Genomic DNA, 17,316 nt, shown 5'->3' with positions numbered 1-17,316 from the left:
CATGGATGGAAAAAGGACACGTTGAACTATGTCATAGTAGTAGGAACTCCCATTTGATTAGCCGTAACTTAAAGTTGAAGTTGATTTCCCATAAGGAATACATGGGATTCTGCAAATACTTATTAATCCTATTTTTCAAACATCGTGTCTAGCTTACTAATCAACTTGAAAAGCAGTTTCCACTTGCAACATGGAGAGAAATTCATACTCTTTTCCATACTAGTCCCTTTCTTAAATAGCAGTGCCTAATCCGATGATATTGAAATAAATGCACAACTGGTGCGCAATTGTCCCTCCTCACCTTAAATGAACCTATCAGGCAAGAACTAAAAAAAAAGTTCATCCGCTCTTCCCTTCCCACATCACAAGTGCTTGATATGTTGTCTTATGAATAAATAAATAAATAAGTAGAGGCACATATTTTTGGTAATTAAAAAAGCAAAATTTCGGTACAAAAACAGAGTCGATTTCGGGTTCAAAAGCGGTAAATAAAATGAAATTTCAGTGTTATAGCGGTGAATAATCACATGAAAAGTGCTATATAAAATGACATTTTGGTTTTAAAATTGTGAATATAATCCTAAGTTTGATTTAAAAACTGCACTTATTACACAAAATAAACTTATCCCTTCTAATAGCATATTTATGAAGTTACCAGAGTATTAAGTTTATTCCTGTGTAAAGGGGTTTATTTTTGCTTCTCAAATATTTACAGCAGAATTAATCAATTTTCCGTGAATTGCATAACTCACAGGATACTTCAGACTTCACAAAGTGTCGCGTCGGTATATAAATGGTAAATTTCGTGTTTAAGAGATAATTTCGCTTTTTGCAGTTCATTTCGCATTATTTCGTGACAAAACATTGTCACAAAATGTATCTCACACCTTTCAAAAACATGAAAAATTAACACTACAATGTGTTTTTTCACATTTTGTTTTTTCGTCAAAAACGAAATATGCATGCCCCTATAAATAAGTAAATAAATAAAAAAGCTGAATGAAAAGATTTTTTTATATCCGAATTTTCTATTTCTCATTACTATAGGTTAGAATATAAACAACAAAATATACACTTCAAAGTTTGCAGCACTAAAAACCGTGAGCATGAAGAAGAGATGATATATTGAGAAGGTACTTTGTCTCATCCTTATTTGTCCTTTAACACAGAAAACAAATTAGTCAATAAAATGCAAGGAGAGAAGTACAAGTTACCAGTCTATTGCTTCTATATCAGGCGACTGACTTCAGTACAGTGATCTTCCAACATGACTTTTCCTGTACTTTCGGCCATTGAAAATGCAGCTGTTCTCTGGTCAATAAGTGTACCACCTGACCAAAAGAGAAGGGACTACTATGTAGTACACCCTGGACTGCAGATTAACGTGGCTCTGGCGACTGGCCCTATGGCCAGTATAATTCTGTGTTGTCCTTGTTTGTGCTGATTGCCCTTTTGAGCCTCAGCTTTTAACCAAGGTAAGGAAATTTTAGTTTTCAGACACGCTTTTATTTTTGTTATGATAAGGGGCTGGACCCCATATAGAGTGATGGGTGCAAAATAGTCTTAGTGCTGATGCACCCAAAAAAATTTAATTCAAATTAAAAAAAAAAAAATCAAAAGAAAGGGAGGAACGCACTGGAATTTCCAAGAATATTTTATGGTATGTCTGAGGCGGGTACTCTTTCTCACATGGCCAATGACCTTCTTGACTGTGGGGTTCCTAAGGAGGGATTATTTCCACAAAGACCGAAGTAGCGGTCAGGATATTTGCAAATGAATCTTGATCCGATACCGCTCTGTTCCTGAATGACTTGCTGGCTAATGTGTTGGCAAAGTGAATTCAGCTTCCTGACCTACGTCGTCTCTTTCTTCAGCTTGGAATGTTGTTTTATGTCAAGAAACTGAAGACGATTAAAAAAAAGAAAGAAAAAAGTTGGAATATTCACTTTCTCATTACTGTATGTTTCAAAATAGACTAACCCCTTCCCTTTGAAGCTAGTTGAGGAGGCGTCGTGAGCATCTTCTGCCGAGAGCCTAATTTTATCTTTCTCATATTTTGGAAAATAATTTGCACAGTTGGAATGAAGTGCCAACTTCACAGAGCCGCGGTGGTCTAGTCTGACTGCCATGCAGGAGACCGGAATTCGATTCCTAGGGTGGGAATTTTTCCGGCCTTGTTTCCGCATAAAGCAGCTCTGGGGCTTTCCCAACCTCAAATTAACGGCTACCTGCAGGGGGGGGGGGAGGGTTAAAGCTGACCGAAATGTGGTGCTGTTCACATCACCTTCAAAATGGCAGAAATCCCCTAAATGTGCCTACATGGCATGTGCTATACGCACGGGGAATGAAATGAAATGTTATAACCTTTTAAAACACATACAAGGATGCATTAAAAATATCCTCAATGCACCGATCACAATTTCCAGATAACTTACAAAATTTTCGGAGGAGCATTGGTCCAGGGAACCCTGGCTTGACTACGACTGTGGCCCGGGCACTGAAAGATAAGTAATTTCGAGAGAATTGCTGCAAGAGCAGATTGTGGCAGGCTGTGGGGCGTCAACTTGCACCTGAGGATCTTATGTGTGTGTGTGTTTGCATGGATCTCATTCACAGGGGGCGGATAATTCAAATTTCTCTGATATTGATAAATAATTTGCACAGCTAGATTGAAAAATAGCAAATACTGTGACATTTTATGACACACATGGTAGGTCTGTAGCTAAGGGGCATATGTGCTGAATTTTGTGAGGAGAGGGGGGAGGGGCAAAAGATCGAAACACTGGAAAGAACTTAGGCAAATGGCAGAGATAACTGAGGACAGGAGAAATATATTTTTTTTCCTGTTATGTTGGGAAGGGGGCGCCGTAAAGTTGTTTTTCCGCCACTGAGGGAACAACACCGATATGATCGAGACGGTACTTATCAGTCTCTCGTCTTGTCTGGAAGGAGAGGTTTACCTCGTTCTCTGTCTTGTCTCCAGTTGTAAATGTTTATCTTGTACTTGGTCTCGTCTTGAAGTGTAAATACCCGTTATGTCAGCATATTCTTCTAGATTTTACAGAGGTCTGTCTTATTCTTTGTCTCGTTTCGAAAAGTCTTGGAGGATCTAATCTCATCTTACCGTTATTGTTAAAAGGTCGTCTCGAATATTTTCCACCTTGAATTTTTTAAAAGGCTTAAGCTTCATGTGCCTACCTTGTTTGGATCTCTTGCCATGTAGTTGTAGATGGAAAAGAAGAGATTTAATATGAAGCTGTCCTCTGCCCCCCCCCCCCCTCTCTAACTTGTTTCCCACCGAGGTACACTGGGTTTATTGTTTCACACCGACCTCGCCTGTTCGTACAAAACCGGTAGATTGAATGGAAACCTAGAAACGGAAGCAGCTAATTCCTAAGGGTATAATTCCAAGTTACACTTGATTTTTGGAGACGTGGCTGCAATTCTAATCTGCACGCCAATCTTTGTTTAACACTTGAGGCTACGTTGATCCAACCAGCACAAAAATATTATTTTCATTTTTTTTTTCAAAACCAGAGGTAAGTTGGAAAAAATTTATTCTCATTTTTAGCATGAGACAGGGGGGCAAAAATACTATATTGTCCCCCCTTGATGATGAATGCTCGGCAAGTCGCACCCCTGCTCTCACGGTTCTGACGTTCCTGTACAAGGAATTACAATCTTGAAAGTTTTGTGAAGAAAGAAGGGTGAACGGTAACACGTATTTGTGCCTAATAAATTTTTATGGAGTAGACATAGTGTGTAGCTGAATATGTAAGGCGAATGCAACACCTAAATCATTTTCTGAATAATTTGAGGCATCCCCCAATTCCGACTACTGTGAATGAATTACTTACAAATGTTCAACCCTCAGACAGGTTCCCTGCCTGCAAGAGACTTATGAGTGTAATACCAGAGTTTAACCTTGACCACTGAGATCAAAATCGAGCAAGGCCAGGCTGGCTCGGCAGCTCAGTGGTAGAGCAATGGCATGGAATGCCAGAGACCTGGGTTCGAGTACTGGTTGAGCCTGCATTTTTTGCTGGAAGTTCTACATAATAATATACCTGTATTTACCTTTTCATGAGTACATCACCAACAACAGTCTATTTTACTCCCCTTTTTTCTTTTCATTGATTTGCACATGTCAGTCATTCTCATTATTTGATCATTAAGTCAAACTACATTTGTATCATATTTTTTTCAGCTACCTGATCAAGAACTATGTGGAGGAACAGATACAAGATGTCCCAAGGCCAGTTCTACATTTGCCTGTGTCTGCAGGAAAGTTAAGAGAACAAGAGCAGCCAAGAGAAATTACAGAATTTATCAGTAGAGAAGAAAATTTTAAGTCTGAGCCTTCACCAAAAACCCTTCCAAGCAAGACATATGTTGATGGTTCCAGAGCTAATTACAGGAGAATGCAATTTATAGGTCCCATCTCCAACAACACTTTCTCTGACAAAGATTTGATAACCCATGAACCACAGATGCTTTTTAATTGTTCAGTTTCCAAGAAAACTTTTGTCCATGAAGCTGAGCATAATACATTTATGAGTGTTCATACAAGAGAGAAGCCTTTTAATTGTTCGATTTGCAATAAATATTTTGCCCGTAAGAGATATCTTAGTGTACATATGAATGTTCACTCAAAAGAGAAGCCTTTCAATTGTTCAATTTGCAATAAATATTTTGCCCATAACGGAGATCTTGAAAAACATATGAAGGGTCACACTGGAGAGAAACCTTTCAATTGTTCAATTTGCAACAAAGATTTTGCCCAAAAAGTTCATCTTAATGTGCATGGGACGGTTCACAATAAAGAGAAGCCTTTCAATTGTTTGATTTGCAATAAATATTTTGCCCGTAAGGGAGATCTTAGTGTACATATGAATGTTCACACAAAAGAGAAGCCTTTCAGTTGTTCAATTTGCAACAAAGATTTTGCACGTAAATATCAACTTAATGAGCATGTAAGGGTTCACACTGGAGAGAAGCCTTTCCATTGTTCGTTTTGCAACAAAGATTTTGCACGTAAATATCAACTTAATGAGCATGTAATGGGTCACACTGGAGAGAAACCTTTCCATTGTTCATTTTGCAACAAAGATTTTGCACGTAAATATCAACTTAATGAGCATGTAAGGGTTCACACTCGAGAGAAGCCTTTCAATTGTAAAATTTGCATTAAATATTTTGCCCGTAAAGGAGATCTTAATAAGCATGTGAGGGTTCACACTAAAGAGAAGCCTTTCACTTGTTCAATTTGCAACAAAGATTTTGCCCGTACGGGAGATCTCAGCGTACATATGAATGTTCACTCAAAGGAGAAGCCTTTCAATTGTTCATTTTGCAACAAAGATTTTGCCTGTAAAGTTCATCTTAAACAGCACGTGAGGGTTCACACTGGAGAAAAGCCTTTCAGTTGTTCAATTTGTAGCAAGGATTTTGCCCTTAAAGGTCATCTCATTATGCATGTGAGGGTTCACTCTAAAGAGAAGCCATTCACTTGTTCAATTTGCAACAAAGATTTTGCACGTAAGGGAGATCTCAGTGTACATATGAATGTGCACTCAAAGGAGAAGCCTTTCAATTGTTCATTTTGCAACAAAGATTTTGCCTGTAAAGTTCATCTTAATAAGCACGTTAGGGTTCACACTGGAGAAAAGCCTTTCAGTTGTTCAATTTGTAGCAAGGACTTTGCCCGTAAAGATAATCTTAATATGCATGTGAAGGTTCACACTAAAGAGAAGCCTTTCCAATTGTTCAACTTGCAATAACTATTTTGCCCGTAAAAGAGATCTTAGTGTAAATATGAATGTTCACTCGAAAGAGAAGCCTTTTAATTGTTCAATTTGTAAGAGTTGTTTTGTCTGGAAAGATAACATGAATAGACATATGAGAATTTTTCATCTCACAGAGAAACTGAATATGAGACAAGATAACTTCAGAGTACATATGGGGACACACATGAAACAGAAATCTATTAATTGGTTAATTTGAATCAAATATTTTGTCTACAAACATAAATTTATTATGCATGTGACGAGATTACAAACCCAACAGATGCCATTAAGGAAGTATTGCAAACAATGATCTGTATTGAATATTTAGAAATCCTACCATCAGTGTTTCTAAATTGATTTCTAAGTAGAAATCTCTTGACTCTGTGCACATCTCACATGCTTTAGGATCTTGAGATCTGCATTATCAGAATCAATTGTCTACACATCAGGAGGAATGTCTATATCCAGCAGGTATCTCAACCATGCTTTCAAACATGTCACCAGTAGTTGAAAGATAATGCTAATATTTGATTTCTGGCAGACAAACCATTTCTTATGCCTATTCCTTGTCCAAGAATCCAAACAGAGATGAAAGTTGTCATAGCAGGAACTTTCCCCTGTATGTTGTTACGATTGTGGATAGGGTTTTTATTGGCCTGAGCTGAGCACATTGTCATGTATGTATACATGATCATGTCTCTGCAGATTACATAATACAACATGTTAAAATGATATTTATAAACCACTGATTTGTAGCTCTTAAAAAGATGTTTCTCTCACTTGAAAAAAATAATATTGTAACACTTAATTTGAACTTAAAGTTGATGAATTTAATTTTCATCTTTTGACTTATTTCCAGATGTGCTCCTAAATATCAACAATATCAGCATTCCTACAGAACTGTTTTCACAAGCATTGCCAGAACCACAGTTGCTGCTTGATAGTGACCACACACACACTTTCCCTTTGCATTAACTCGTGGACGAGTTTCACCACTCCACTATGAACAATTGGCCAGCCACCTCGCAGTGTGTCTGCAGTTGAAGAGATGTGCAACTTTCCTTGCACTCTGTTCACCACAATGTAAGCTAGTGTCAATGTGCTCTTTGATCAATGTCATCTTGGTTCACTGCATAACAAGGAACAAACATTGATAAATAGCAAGCACACAACAATATCAGTCTTTATCCTTAACATTGAATAAATTAATAATGATTCAAGACATTGTTAAATGGATTTCACCATTCTCTTTGCCAGAATATAACACATGATTTTGATGTGTCACTTGCCCCCTATTCCCATTTGAATACGTAAAGTTGAATTCAAGATGTTGTATAGGGATGATGCAAGTTGCCTTCCAGTTACTTCATATGTTTCCACTCATGTACAGTGATATCTGAAGAAATTATATGGGTTATTCCACACTTTTGAATCACACTGAATTTGTGATCAAGTTTGGGTTTGTTTTTAGATTTACTCTGAGTGAATGAGAATGAATATATTGTTTTATGTAAGTTATAACATGTAATATATTTGAAAAATTTCCATTCTTGAGAAATCACCATATAATTTCACTGGTTCATGTGAACTGGCAGAACCTTAAAAATATGTTTTGTTTTCTATTTTGCTCTCTGTATGTAATGTCTTGTCTTTATATAATAAAACACTGTATATGACTGTATTATTTATTTTGTTATGAATACTTGAGAAGATTGGTGTTGAAACACAGTTCTAAGTATTCATCACAATGAGAACCCTTTTAAATTCCAGCTTTAAAGTTCCACATATTATTTACATATTAGATTTCACATCAAGGAAAAGCCTTTTAATTGTTTAATTTTGAACATAGATTTTACCCATGAGGATACTTAATATACATGTCAAACTTAATATTAAAATAAATTCAAATGGAAAAAATGTGACCTGCACAGAAGAAGAAAGGGCAGCATGATACAAAATTTATCAATTTTATCTTCCTATAGCATTCATGTGTAGTTTCTGTAAAGAAGTTTCAACAAAATGAATGAATACTTTACTTGAGCCTCAGATTTATTGAATATCATAATTAGGACAGATCCAATAATCTTATAGTCTTCCCCTTCTTTGATCATGATGGTACAATACTGTAACAATTATACACATTCAGAACATTTATATATACTGAAATACATGTTTTCTGCAGCAACTATACTAAATCAGGGTGGCTAATTATAAAAACACTAAGTTGCTGACCAAGGCAGTTTATTAAGATAAAAAAACACTTATCAGGTAACGTTTCAACCCTGTATCAGGATCTTCCTCAGGCGAAGGACTAAACTAAAATGATGAAATATATTACACACAGTAATATTACATACACATAGCAGGGTCACTAGCCACACAACAACAAATCAAGTTAACAGTCCTTTTCTAGGAAGATTTCTCCAAAGGAATTAAACATATCACCTCTTGACAGTTGACTAATGGGTCTACTACACTGACAGGTGATTGACAGGTCAAGATTAGCAAGAGTCTAGAATCACCTGTTTACCACTCACCCACCCCTCCTGCCTTTTTGGATATGGATGAATACCTCCTCCTCTGGTCTTCTTCTTTTCTCTTCTTTCTTCCTTGTTCATACTTCTTTTTCCTTCATTCCATTTCTTCATCAATTCAACTTTCTGTAACACACTCTTCCATTCCTTGTTTATCTTGAGTCCTCCAGTCTAATTCATGATGTCTTCTCCTTTCTTTTCTATTTCTTTGTCCTCTTTCCATTTTCTCACTAGTTCTCTCTTCTCTTTTCCTATTTGCCTAGCCGAATCCCATTCAACTTCATGTCTCATTTCTCTAGTGTGTTTGAATATGGCATTCGTGTCTCTCTTCAATCTCACATCATCCATGTGTTGCTTTATCCTGTCTTTAAGTCTCTTCTTCGTATGACAGGTATGCCATGGTGGGTGGCCACTGGTCCCATGCACTGGATGAAATCTTATGAGAAAATTTGTTATACTCCCCTCCAGGAGACTCGAACCTGTGTGTGTCCCATAACCCATGCCCAAAGCCTGATGATGCCTTACACTTCGTGTCCAAGGAGCAGGACAAATACCTTTGTTAGTAAGTAAAAACAAAAGAGTATCCTGAAGTTTATTGAGATGGCCATTTGGAAGTTTGCCCAGAGTAATATGCGGTACTTATGGATTGAAAATTATTTCACTGAGCTAAGATTTTTTTTAAAAGTGCCACACTGATATTTTAAAAATCAGTATATTTTATGCAGAATTGTGAACTCAGAAAGGTGAGGAGGAAAAATTAAGGAGCACTTTACAGTGAGAACATACAGGTATATTGAAAAACTAAGAAATCCTGAAATGTTTAGCTCCTTTTTCCAATTATCGAATGTTTTTAAATAATCTTGTCCGTGATGTTAGCTTTTAGAATGGCTTTTTTCCTAATTTTACATTTAAATATATAGAGCAGCAGTACTCAAACTTTTTTTTCTCATTGTACCCTTTAGTCGTAACTAAACTACTAATGTACCCCCTCCCCTCCCATAGGTTTTCTCCGAATAGTGAGTTTTGGGGATTTATTTTGACTTCCTGATTGTTAGGTAGTTTTTGATATGTTGGAGGAGTGTGTGTGTATCTGCAACAGAGCAAAATCTCATTCGGACTGTGTGTGAAAAACAAACAAATAAACATTAGAATCCCACGTTTATTAATTTATTGAATGTTCTTACGTTTAAAATCTTTATGCTTAGTTACAAACATTAAGATGTGAAACATGTATGATAAGAAATGTATATATATAAAAAAAATTCATACCTATTTCCAGAGTTATTACAAAAATTAAAAACAAAAGTAAGTTTGTAAACGGTCAAGCACAATTTTGGAGTTTTGTTGTAAATACTCAGAGTTTCTAGTGAGAAGGATGTGCCTGCATAACGTGACACAGTTTCTTGATATCCGGTTGTGCACTTGAAACTTTCAAGCAGAGATTTGTCTCCAAATTTAAACTATTTGGGTAGTGATCCAGAGCCACCGAGATACATATATATGGGCCTCACACCAGCTTCCATGACATCACAGGATTAGTCAAGTATAGTCCATTTACAACATTTAACAAAGTGCATTGTAAGAGTATAATATTTAGTTCTCTGAGTGAATAGTCCTCTCGTATTCGTTCAGTACGTTGCTTTCACCTGAAGAACATTTCAAATGTTATATGGCATTAGAAAATACGTAAATAATATTGATAAAAGTAAAACCCAATCTTTACTGTTCTGCATAATCTATCTTTATTTTTCAAATTACCAATGGAAAAGAGGCATATATAGATAAAATTTCATCTTACATTTGGAACTTAGTGTAAATCAGTGACGTGCACTCCTTAGTAGCTAGTCTAGCAGAGATAGATCAACCAATCTCACGTCTCTAATTATTTTCTAATCACAATATTTATTGTCTTGAAGCCACAGTTCATACGCAACATTTTTTCCATGTGCTTCTCGTCCCTCGATGATCACCGGGCAAGCTAGATACCCTAGTTTGGCTTTTCCTCTGCCTCACCAGTTCCAGGCAGACACAGCCGCCCGAAGGGAAAGGGAAGATTTCTGCCTTTACCTCCCCTTTCCCCCTCGCCTCATGCTGCAATTGTTGAAAGCCTGTGCTTTCAGGTCCTCCAGACTATCTCCTATAGGACAGATAGGGGATTGGTTTCCCTTCTATTCCTTTGTAAATCTTTTAAAGAACTCAGAGGAAAATGTCTTCAGTACTTATGTTTTCTGTATTTATGCATGTTGTATAATATGTATCTATAATGTGGGGTGTAAAAATATAGTTTTATTGTTTAAGAAATAAGAACGTACCATATTATGTGCAGACAAAATTGCTTGGAAATGTTATGCTTTATTTTATTTTTTTCAATTGTGGAAGATATAATGATTAAATAACAAATATTTGATCACACTCTCTCTTGCTCTCATTTTAGTAGTGTTCTATTTAAATATACTAATATTTTTGCCTCCAATAAAAGAAAATGGATAAGCTAAACAGTCATAAATACGGATGTATTTATTTGGTCAAGAGAACGTGCCTTCTTATTGTTGTTGTTAGTTTGTTTTATTTTACTTGGCTTTTCTGCCACATTTCTTTATCAAGAAAATGAGGATGAGTGATGACATGATGAAATTGATGAACGGTCCTCACAATGAACAATTCAGACCGGGATTCGAACCCGTGATGAGCGTGCATTCTTGTTCCTATGTGTTGTACTCTGCAGTGAATAATAAAATAATTTGGAATGAAAAATGTATCCTAGAACTCCAAAAGCCAAATGAATATTGTTGAAGAAACTACAAATAAGTGTGTTTTGTTACCTGTTTATTCCCTCTATTATATTGAATTTTTGCCACCTTCCATAACTTTTTCTAGCTGTATAGATTTAATCTCGATAAGTAGCTAATGAGCTTATCAGGGTGGCTACTCACTGGGAATTCCTTGAATTCCGGGAATTCTGCATGAATTATTGGCTCCGGAAATTATGTGTGAATTCTGCTTGAATTTTTCTCCATAGATGTGAAAAATTGTAACTTTTCTTAATCCAAATCCTATTGAATTTATACATATTGATAAATGCCCTGAGGCGAGATTTTTACAGTTGAGTTTTTGTTTTTATCGAGGAAGCAAAATAATGTGTAAAAAATAAAATAGGATTCTCTCGATCTGTTGAATTTGTTACTGCTCTTTGCAGAGCAATCTGACAGATGGCAGATTATTGCAAGATAAGATTTCTTGAAGATGTTTAGGTGGATTTGAGTCTGAAATTCTTACACAATTAACTATCTTTCACAGGTTAGAATATACACCATTACATTTGTGTGACTTGTGTTTGTAGATGTATTTCGAGTCTTGAGTATGTGAAATGACAAATGTAAACTAAGGACCACAAATTAAATGTTTTAAATATACCGTTTAATTAAATTAAATTAGAATTTTTGGATACATTGGAATCACACAGACACTTCATACTGTTACTATATTTGTGCTTGCATATCAGTGCCGCAACCACAGTGGGGAAGGGGGAATTTCCCCCCAACCTTGAATGGAAATCAATTCTAAGGAGGGCACGGGGGCAAACAGTAATGGCCAAGGGCACCTGTAGATGGCACAGAGGGGTAATTATCCCCCTCTATTTCAAATGTTATGCAAATAAAAATAAATTTCATAAAATTTTATCGCTTGCTTCGCTTGCAATGCCTTCTTTTCCTAATCTCATCAGGTTCGGAGCTGTAGCTAGGGAATGGCGGGAGTCGGCCCTGGCTGCCGAACAATCTAAATGATAAAAGTTGTAAAATAGAGAATGCCATGGCACCTTGTGAAATTATTTAATCCTATAAAATCAATATTGTTTTCAGTTTGCAAAAAGATGGATTAAAAGTTTTCTTGTCTGCTTTAGTTGCAATATGATTGTTTTCTGTAATGCACTTGATAATTTTTGATGTTGGTTTTGTATGAGGTGGATCAATTGATTATGTAATGAATATAAGTAATAGACCTATAATTAATTATAACTATAATTAATACATACATACATACATACCATGTATTAATGAAACTTTGAATACGTACACAATTTAGTGTTGGCATGTATTTTCTTATTTTACTCCATTTTGTACATGAAAGTTATACATGTTATCTGTACAAAAAGAATAATGAATGCATTGATCATGCATTTTGTGTCATTCAAAAATACAGTTTTTGTACTTTTTCCATTATTAATGAATGTGAAATTGAACGTTCTTTTTTTTTAAATTTAAAATAGTTTGTTCCAACACAAATTTTTTAACACTGACTTCTACCCCCTTTTTGTGTAATTTACGAGGATGATAATGTCTTTGATACTACCATCACTACTAATAATAATAATGCCATTATTATTATTATTATTATTATTATTATTATTATTATTATTATTGGTATGTTTATCCTGGTACTTGTCCCCCAGACAAAAGTTTGTGGTTGTGCATATGGTGCATGTGTCTGTGTGTTGAGAGGCGGTAATACGCAAGGTTGAAATAGAGAAAACATCTGCTTGTGGTTTTGAATTTTTTGAAATTTGCCTTGAAAACTGGGAATTATACTTGAATTGCATCATGGTCCTAGAGTAGCCACCCTGCTATGGAAGTCATGAGGGATAATCATAAACAGAGAACTCTGGACTTCTGATTTCACAATGCTCTGCTGATGCACTGGGAGGAAATTATTTGTATTTCCCTTCCACTCCCTTACTTTAGCATTGCTCTTCCATTACTTTCCCTAACTTCTGCCATGACAATGAACGTTGATTAAATTAAACATTCACAGGTCAGGGCTTGAGCCCGAATTCTTCAGAAACGAGATCATGAGATGGAGAAATTAGGGAAATCAAGCAATGCAATATTTTTGAAAAAGCGTTAATCATATACAAAGTTGGTGCTTCAAAAATCCAATTAAATTTACCACTGTGGAAAAATGCAGTTTGCTTTACCGTTATCCACGTATACGAATAGTTTGAGCTGTCCACTCATCTTTGTTGTCGGCCAGGGTAGTGCAAGTGGTCCCAGATCAGTACCCTGTGGAGGCACATAGTGGTTTTGATCCCACTTTAAACTGTAGGTTCAGTCCCCATTATCTTTTATGTGCATAAAGTGGACTTAAAACACCAAATCAACCAACCACGGGGGAGTGGTTATCACTGCATGCTACGACTCCAGGAGTTCCGGGTTCTAACCCTGACCTCAGCATGGGTGTTATTTGTGTTTGTCTCTTCATTAATTGTATTGTATCATCTTCACAATTAACCGAATGTGTCAGTGACACTAAGTAACAAATATCAAATCAAATCATTAATTGATTGTTTGATTTCTTTATTTTTTACTTCACTTTTCCTCCACTTTTGGCAAATCGTGAAGATGATGTGATGAAATTGATGATGGGACAAACTAAAATAACACCCATACCCAGGTCGGGGTTCAAACCCTGGATCTCTGGCTTAGTAGTCAAATCAACTTATTTTGGATTTTCAAAAGGGGGTGGGAGTTACGTGTACTTTTCTTAGTAACCCTTCATTATGCAATATTTTCCTTTCTTTGACGTTCCTTTTTTTTTAGGAATACTGGGCCCTAAAGGGGGAGGGGGTTATGACCCACACCAACCTTGGGCACACCACTACTACCCCAAGTGTCGACATCACTGCATGTCACTGGTGTAAATTCGTAAATAATTATCATCGTTAGCATATAATTGCTATTAAATTGGTGTGGAATTAAAACTTACGGTCAAGTTATGTTTCCAAGATAATTTTGTAAAAGTTTAAGCACAGAAGGTGAGGAAAGAGCTTGTAAGATTGCAATTTCCTATTTAATAAGCTTTCCAACTTTAAAAACTCAATTCCCATGTCTAATTTGAATAAATGTTTAATTTTCTAGAAATCTGGTAAATATTTGGATGCACAAGATTTGGTTGTAGGTTACAATTTTTTTTTTATATCATTTTTTGCATGAAATCTTACATGAAAGCAAAGAGTGAAAGTTTGAAAACACTGGATGCACTATGACGAATAAACTTCTCGGACGTCCAAGGTCATCAAGGTCAAATACAAACATTGACCGTGTGCACCAGTCTGTTAATCAATGCTATTCCTGTTGCAATGCTTCAGTGAGTGATTGAAAACTTTAGTTCAAGAATAATTGAATGTAAAAACATGAACGGTCACCATTTATCCAATACATACTCTTTTCCACAAATACAAATTTAATGTTTAAGCTTTCTTTTGGTAATAAATTTATGTCTATATAAAAAATTTAAGTATTTATTTTAATAGTTTTAAAAACGAAAATATTTCTCAGGTGCAATAATCAAGAAGATCTTCTTGTTTTTGACAGAAATAATCGACAAAGCGAAAATATAACATCCATTACCGAGTACAAAGGTACAAAATTATCCACAATGTATTTGTGAAATATGCTAATAAAATTGAACAAAGTCGTAAAATTCTATTGATGTACATCGTATTTCTTTAACGTCTTGCATGCATTTCCCCAAAATGTGCAACTAATCCTTTGACTTCATCAGTCCTTTTAGCACCACACGTTGTGGCCCATATATGGAGTATACACAAAGTATATGCATCTTGACTGATCGCAGTTGAACTTGTGATGTTTTTACACTTTTACAAATGTTTGTGGGTTTTTGAGTTGAAGAATGAAATAGGTAGAGATTTTGAACGAATATTTTATTTCCAAACATGTGAAAACTTTAGTGAAGTCTGCTCTACACATCTGCAGCAAAAAAATGTTGAATTGTGGGTATTCTCGACATTTCTCTTCCGAGCTGATCACGTATGCCCTTCAAGTCGTTCATGTACCGCTGGGTGCATGTGTACCACAGTTTGTGAACCAGTGATGTAGAGAATATTCATAAAAACATTTTATAATTTCTGTGACATTTATGTTTACAAAGATTACAATCTTGCAAGCATTGTAAAAGAGAAGTGTGAACGGAAACATGTATTTGTGCCTAAAAAATCTGACTGGATGGACATAGTGTGTCGCTTAAAATATCAGGCAAATACAACACTTAAATCATTTTCTGGATTATTTGAGAAATCTCCCAATTCTGACTCCTGTGAATGAATTTCTCATACAAATGTTCAGCCTTCAGGGACTGGTCCCCAGCCTGCAAGACACTCATGAGTGTGAGGTCATGTAAGACCTGGCGTCGACCTTGAGCTCTAAGTCTGATGCAGAGGCCAAGATGGAGTTCAAAGGCTGAGGCCATGTGAGACATAAGACTGACGTTGATCATTTACACTGGGCAGTAACAGGCCTAAGTCAAATGAACGTCTCTGGTTACAAGTAGATATGAATGTGTGTAATTCTTGTTTACCCTGCAACAGCAAGAAGAAGATGAAAAAGAATGATGAATATCAAATATACGAGGGAATGACAACAAATTGTCACACTATTGACCTTCACATGCACAAAGCATTATGGCCCACCCTAATAAAAATTACAGCAAAAATTTGGATATTTATTGACTGGCCCTAATATATTTTCGCTATCTGGTAAAAAAAAAAAAAAAAAAGTGTAATATTCATTGTTAACTGAATAATATATTGATGAATGAATTGGGAGCATAAAGGTAGAAACATAAATTTTGCTAAAACATCGCTCTGAAGCTCGCAAGTTGAACGCTCATTCACCCCACATTCCACCGGATGCAGAGCCGAGCAACAAGAATTTTCCACTCTGCTCTGCACAGTGAGCAAGGCAATGACCATCGCCAGCGGTGAGTGCACCTCCACTGTATATTTCTATCTGCATCCAGGGATACCCCAGGTGCACAGCTGGAGGTGCAAAGTCCACCAACTCATGACTCAAATCCAAAGTATAAAACCCCTGGAGACGGTAAATCGATCTCTCACTTCGCTCCAATATCACCACCAAACTGATCGACGAGAAGACAACGATGGCCTGCTGAGAGATTGTGACGTTACGAGGCAGCAACAAACAAGAAGTCCAGAAGCAGTCCGGACTATGGAGGAACATTAGCCAAAGCCAGCCGGAGAATCTGCAATCCATAAAATCAAGTCGCCGAATTGTCTGCTGCCTCTTATCGCCTACTTCGATCTCTCCAGCGGGCACCTGTCACCGTGCAACCGTCGCGGACACCAGAAGCTGAGGGCAACATCACAGGCTCCCAACAATCCTTCATCAGCTTCCTTAAGGGTAGAGGTGGTTAGCTAAGTGAAACTTAAGACCTATCGTATTTATCTGAGCTACGTTCCGGCGTGACTCGATCCCGTACCTTACCTGATGTCACGCTACAATATATATTTACATTTTCATGAGTACGTCCTCATTAACAGTGTATTTTACTGTCCTTTCTTTTCAATGATTTACACACATGAGTCATTCTCATTTTCATTACTTACTCAGGAAGTCGAACTACATTTGTATCTTCTTTTATTTTTTTTCAGCTACCTGAACGAGAGCTGTGTGGAAGGACAGATCCAAAATATCCCTAGGTCAGTTACGCATTTGCCAGTATCTGCAGGAAAATCATATGAAAGAGAGCAGTCAAAAAATAATACAGAATGTCTCAGTGGAGAAGCAATATTAGAGGCTGATCCTTCATCAAAAACACTTGCAAGGAAGACACATATTAAAGATGCAAGGGCTAATAACAACACAAAGCAATCTGTTGGTTCCATCTCTGATAAGATTTTCACTGACAAAGGAAAATTCATAACCCATGCCCCAGAGATGCTTTTTAATTGTTCAGTTTCCAAGAAAATTTAATTCCATGAAGCTGACCTTAATATACTTATGGGAGTTCACACTAAAGAAAAACCTTTTAATTGTTCAATTTGCAACAAAGATTTTGCCCGCAAAGGTAAACTTAATGACCATATGAGGATTCACTCTAAAGAGAAGTCTTTCAATTGTTCAATTTGCAATAAAGGTTTTGTCTGGAAATATACACTTAATATGCATATGAAGGTTCACAGT

General features: G+C 36.3%; 1 protein-coding gene across 1 annotated transcript in view; it reads left to right on the top strand.

Annotated features, from left to right (window-relative positions):
* LOC145996262 (uncharacterized) overlaps positions 1-17,106 on the top strand; it is a 203,376-nt gene extending 186,270 nt beyond the window's left edge. The window contains exon 4 of the mRNA XM_083132688.1: positions 16,785-17,106. Within this exon, the coding sequence (XP_082988814.1) occupies positions 16,785-17,106 (322 nt within the window). The remainder of the gene's footprint in view (positions 1-16,784) is intronic.
* Positions 17,107-17,316: the final 210 nt, after the last annotated feature.

Source organism: Lepisma saccharinum, chromosome 12 (genome assembly GCF_977018435.1).
Source record: "Lepisma saccharinum chromosome 12, izLepSacc3.1, whole genome shotgun sequence".
Classification (NCBI taxonomy): domain Eukaryota; kingdom Metazoa; phylum Arthropoda; class Insecta; order Zygentoma; family Lepismatidae; genus Lepisma; species Lepisma saccharinum.
The sequence above is the reverse complement of the archived record's forward strand: the minus strand, read 5'-3'. Positions and strand labels throughout refer to the sequence as shown.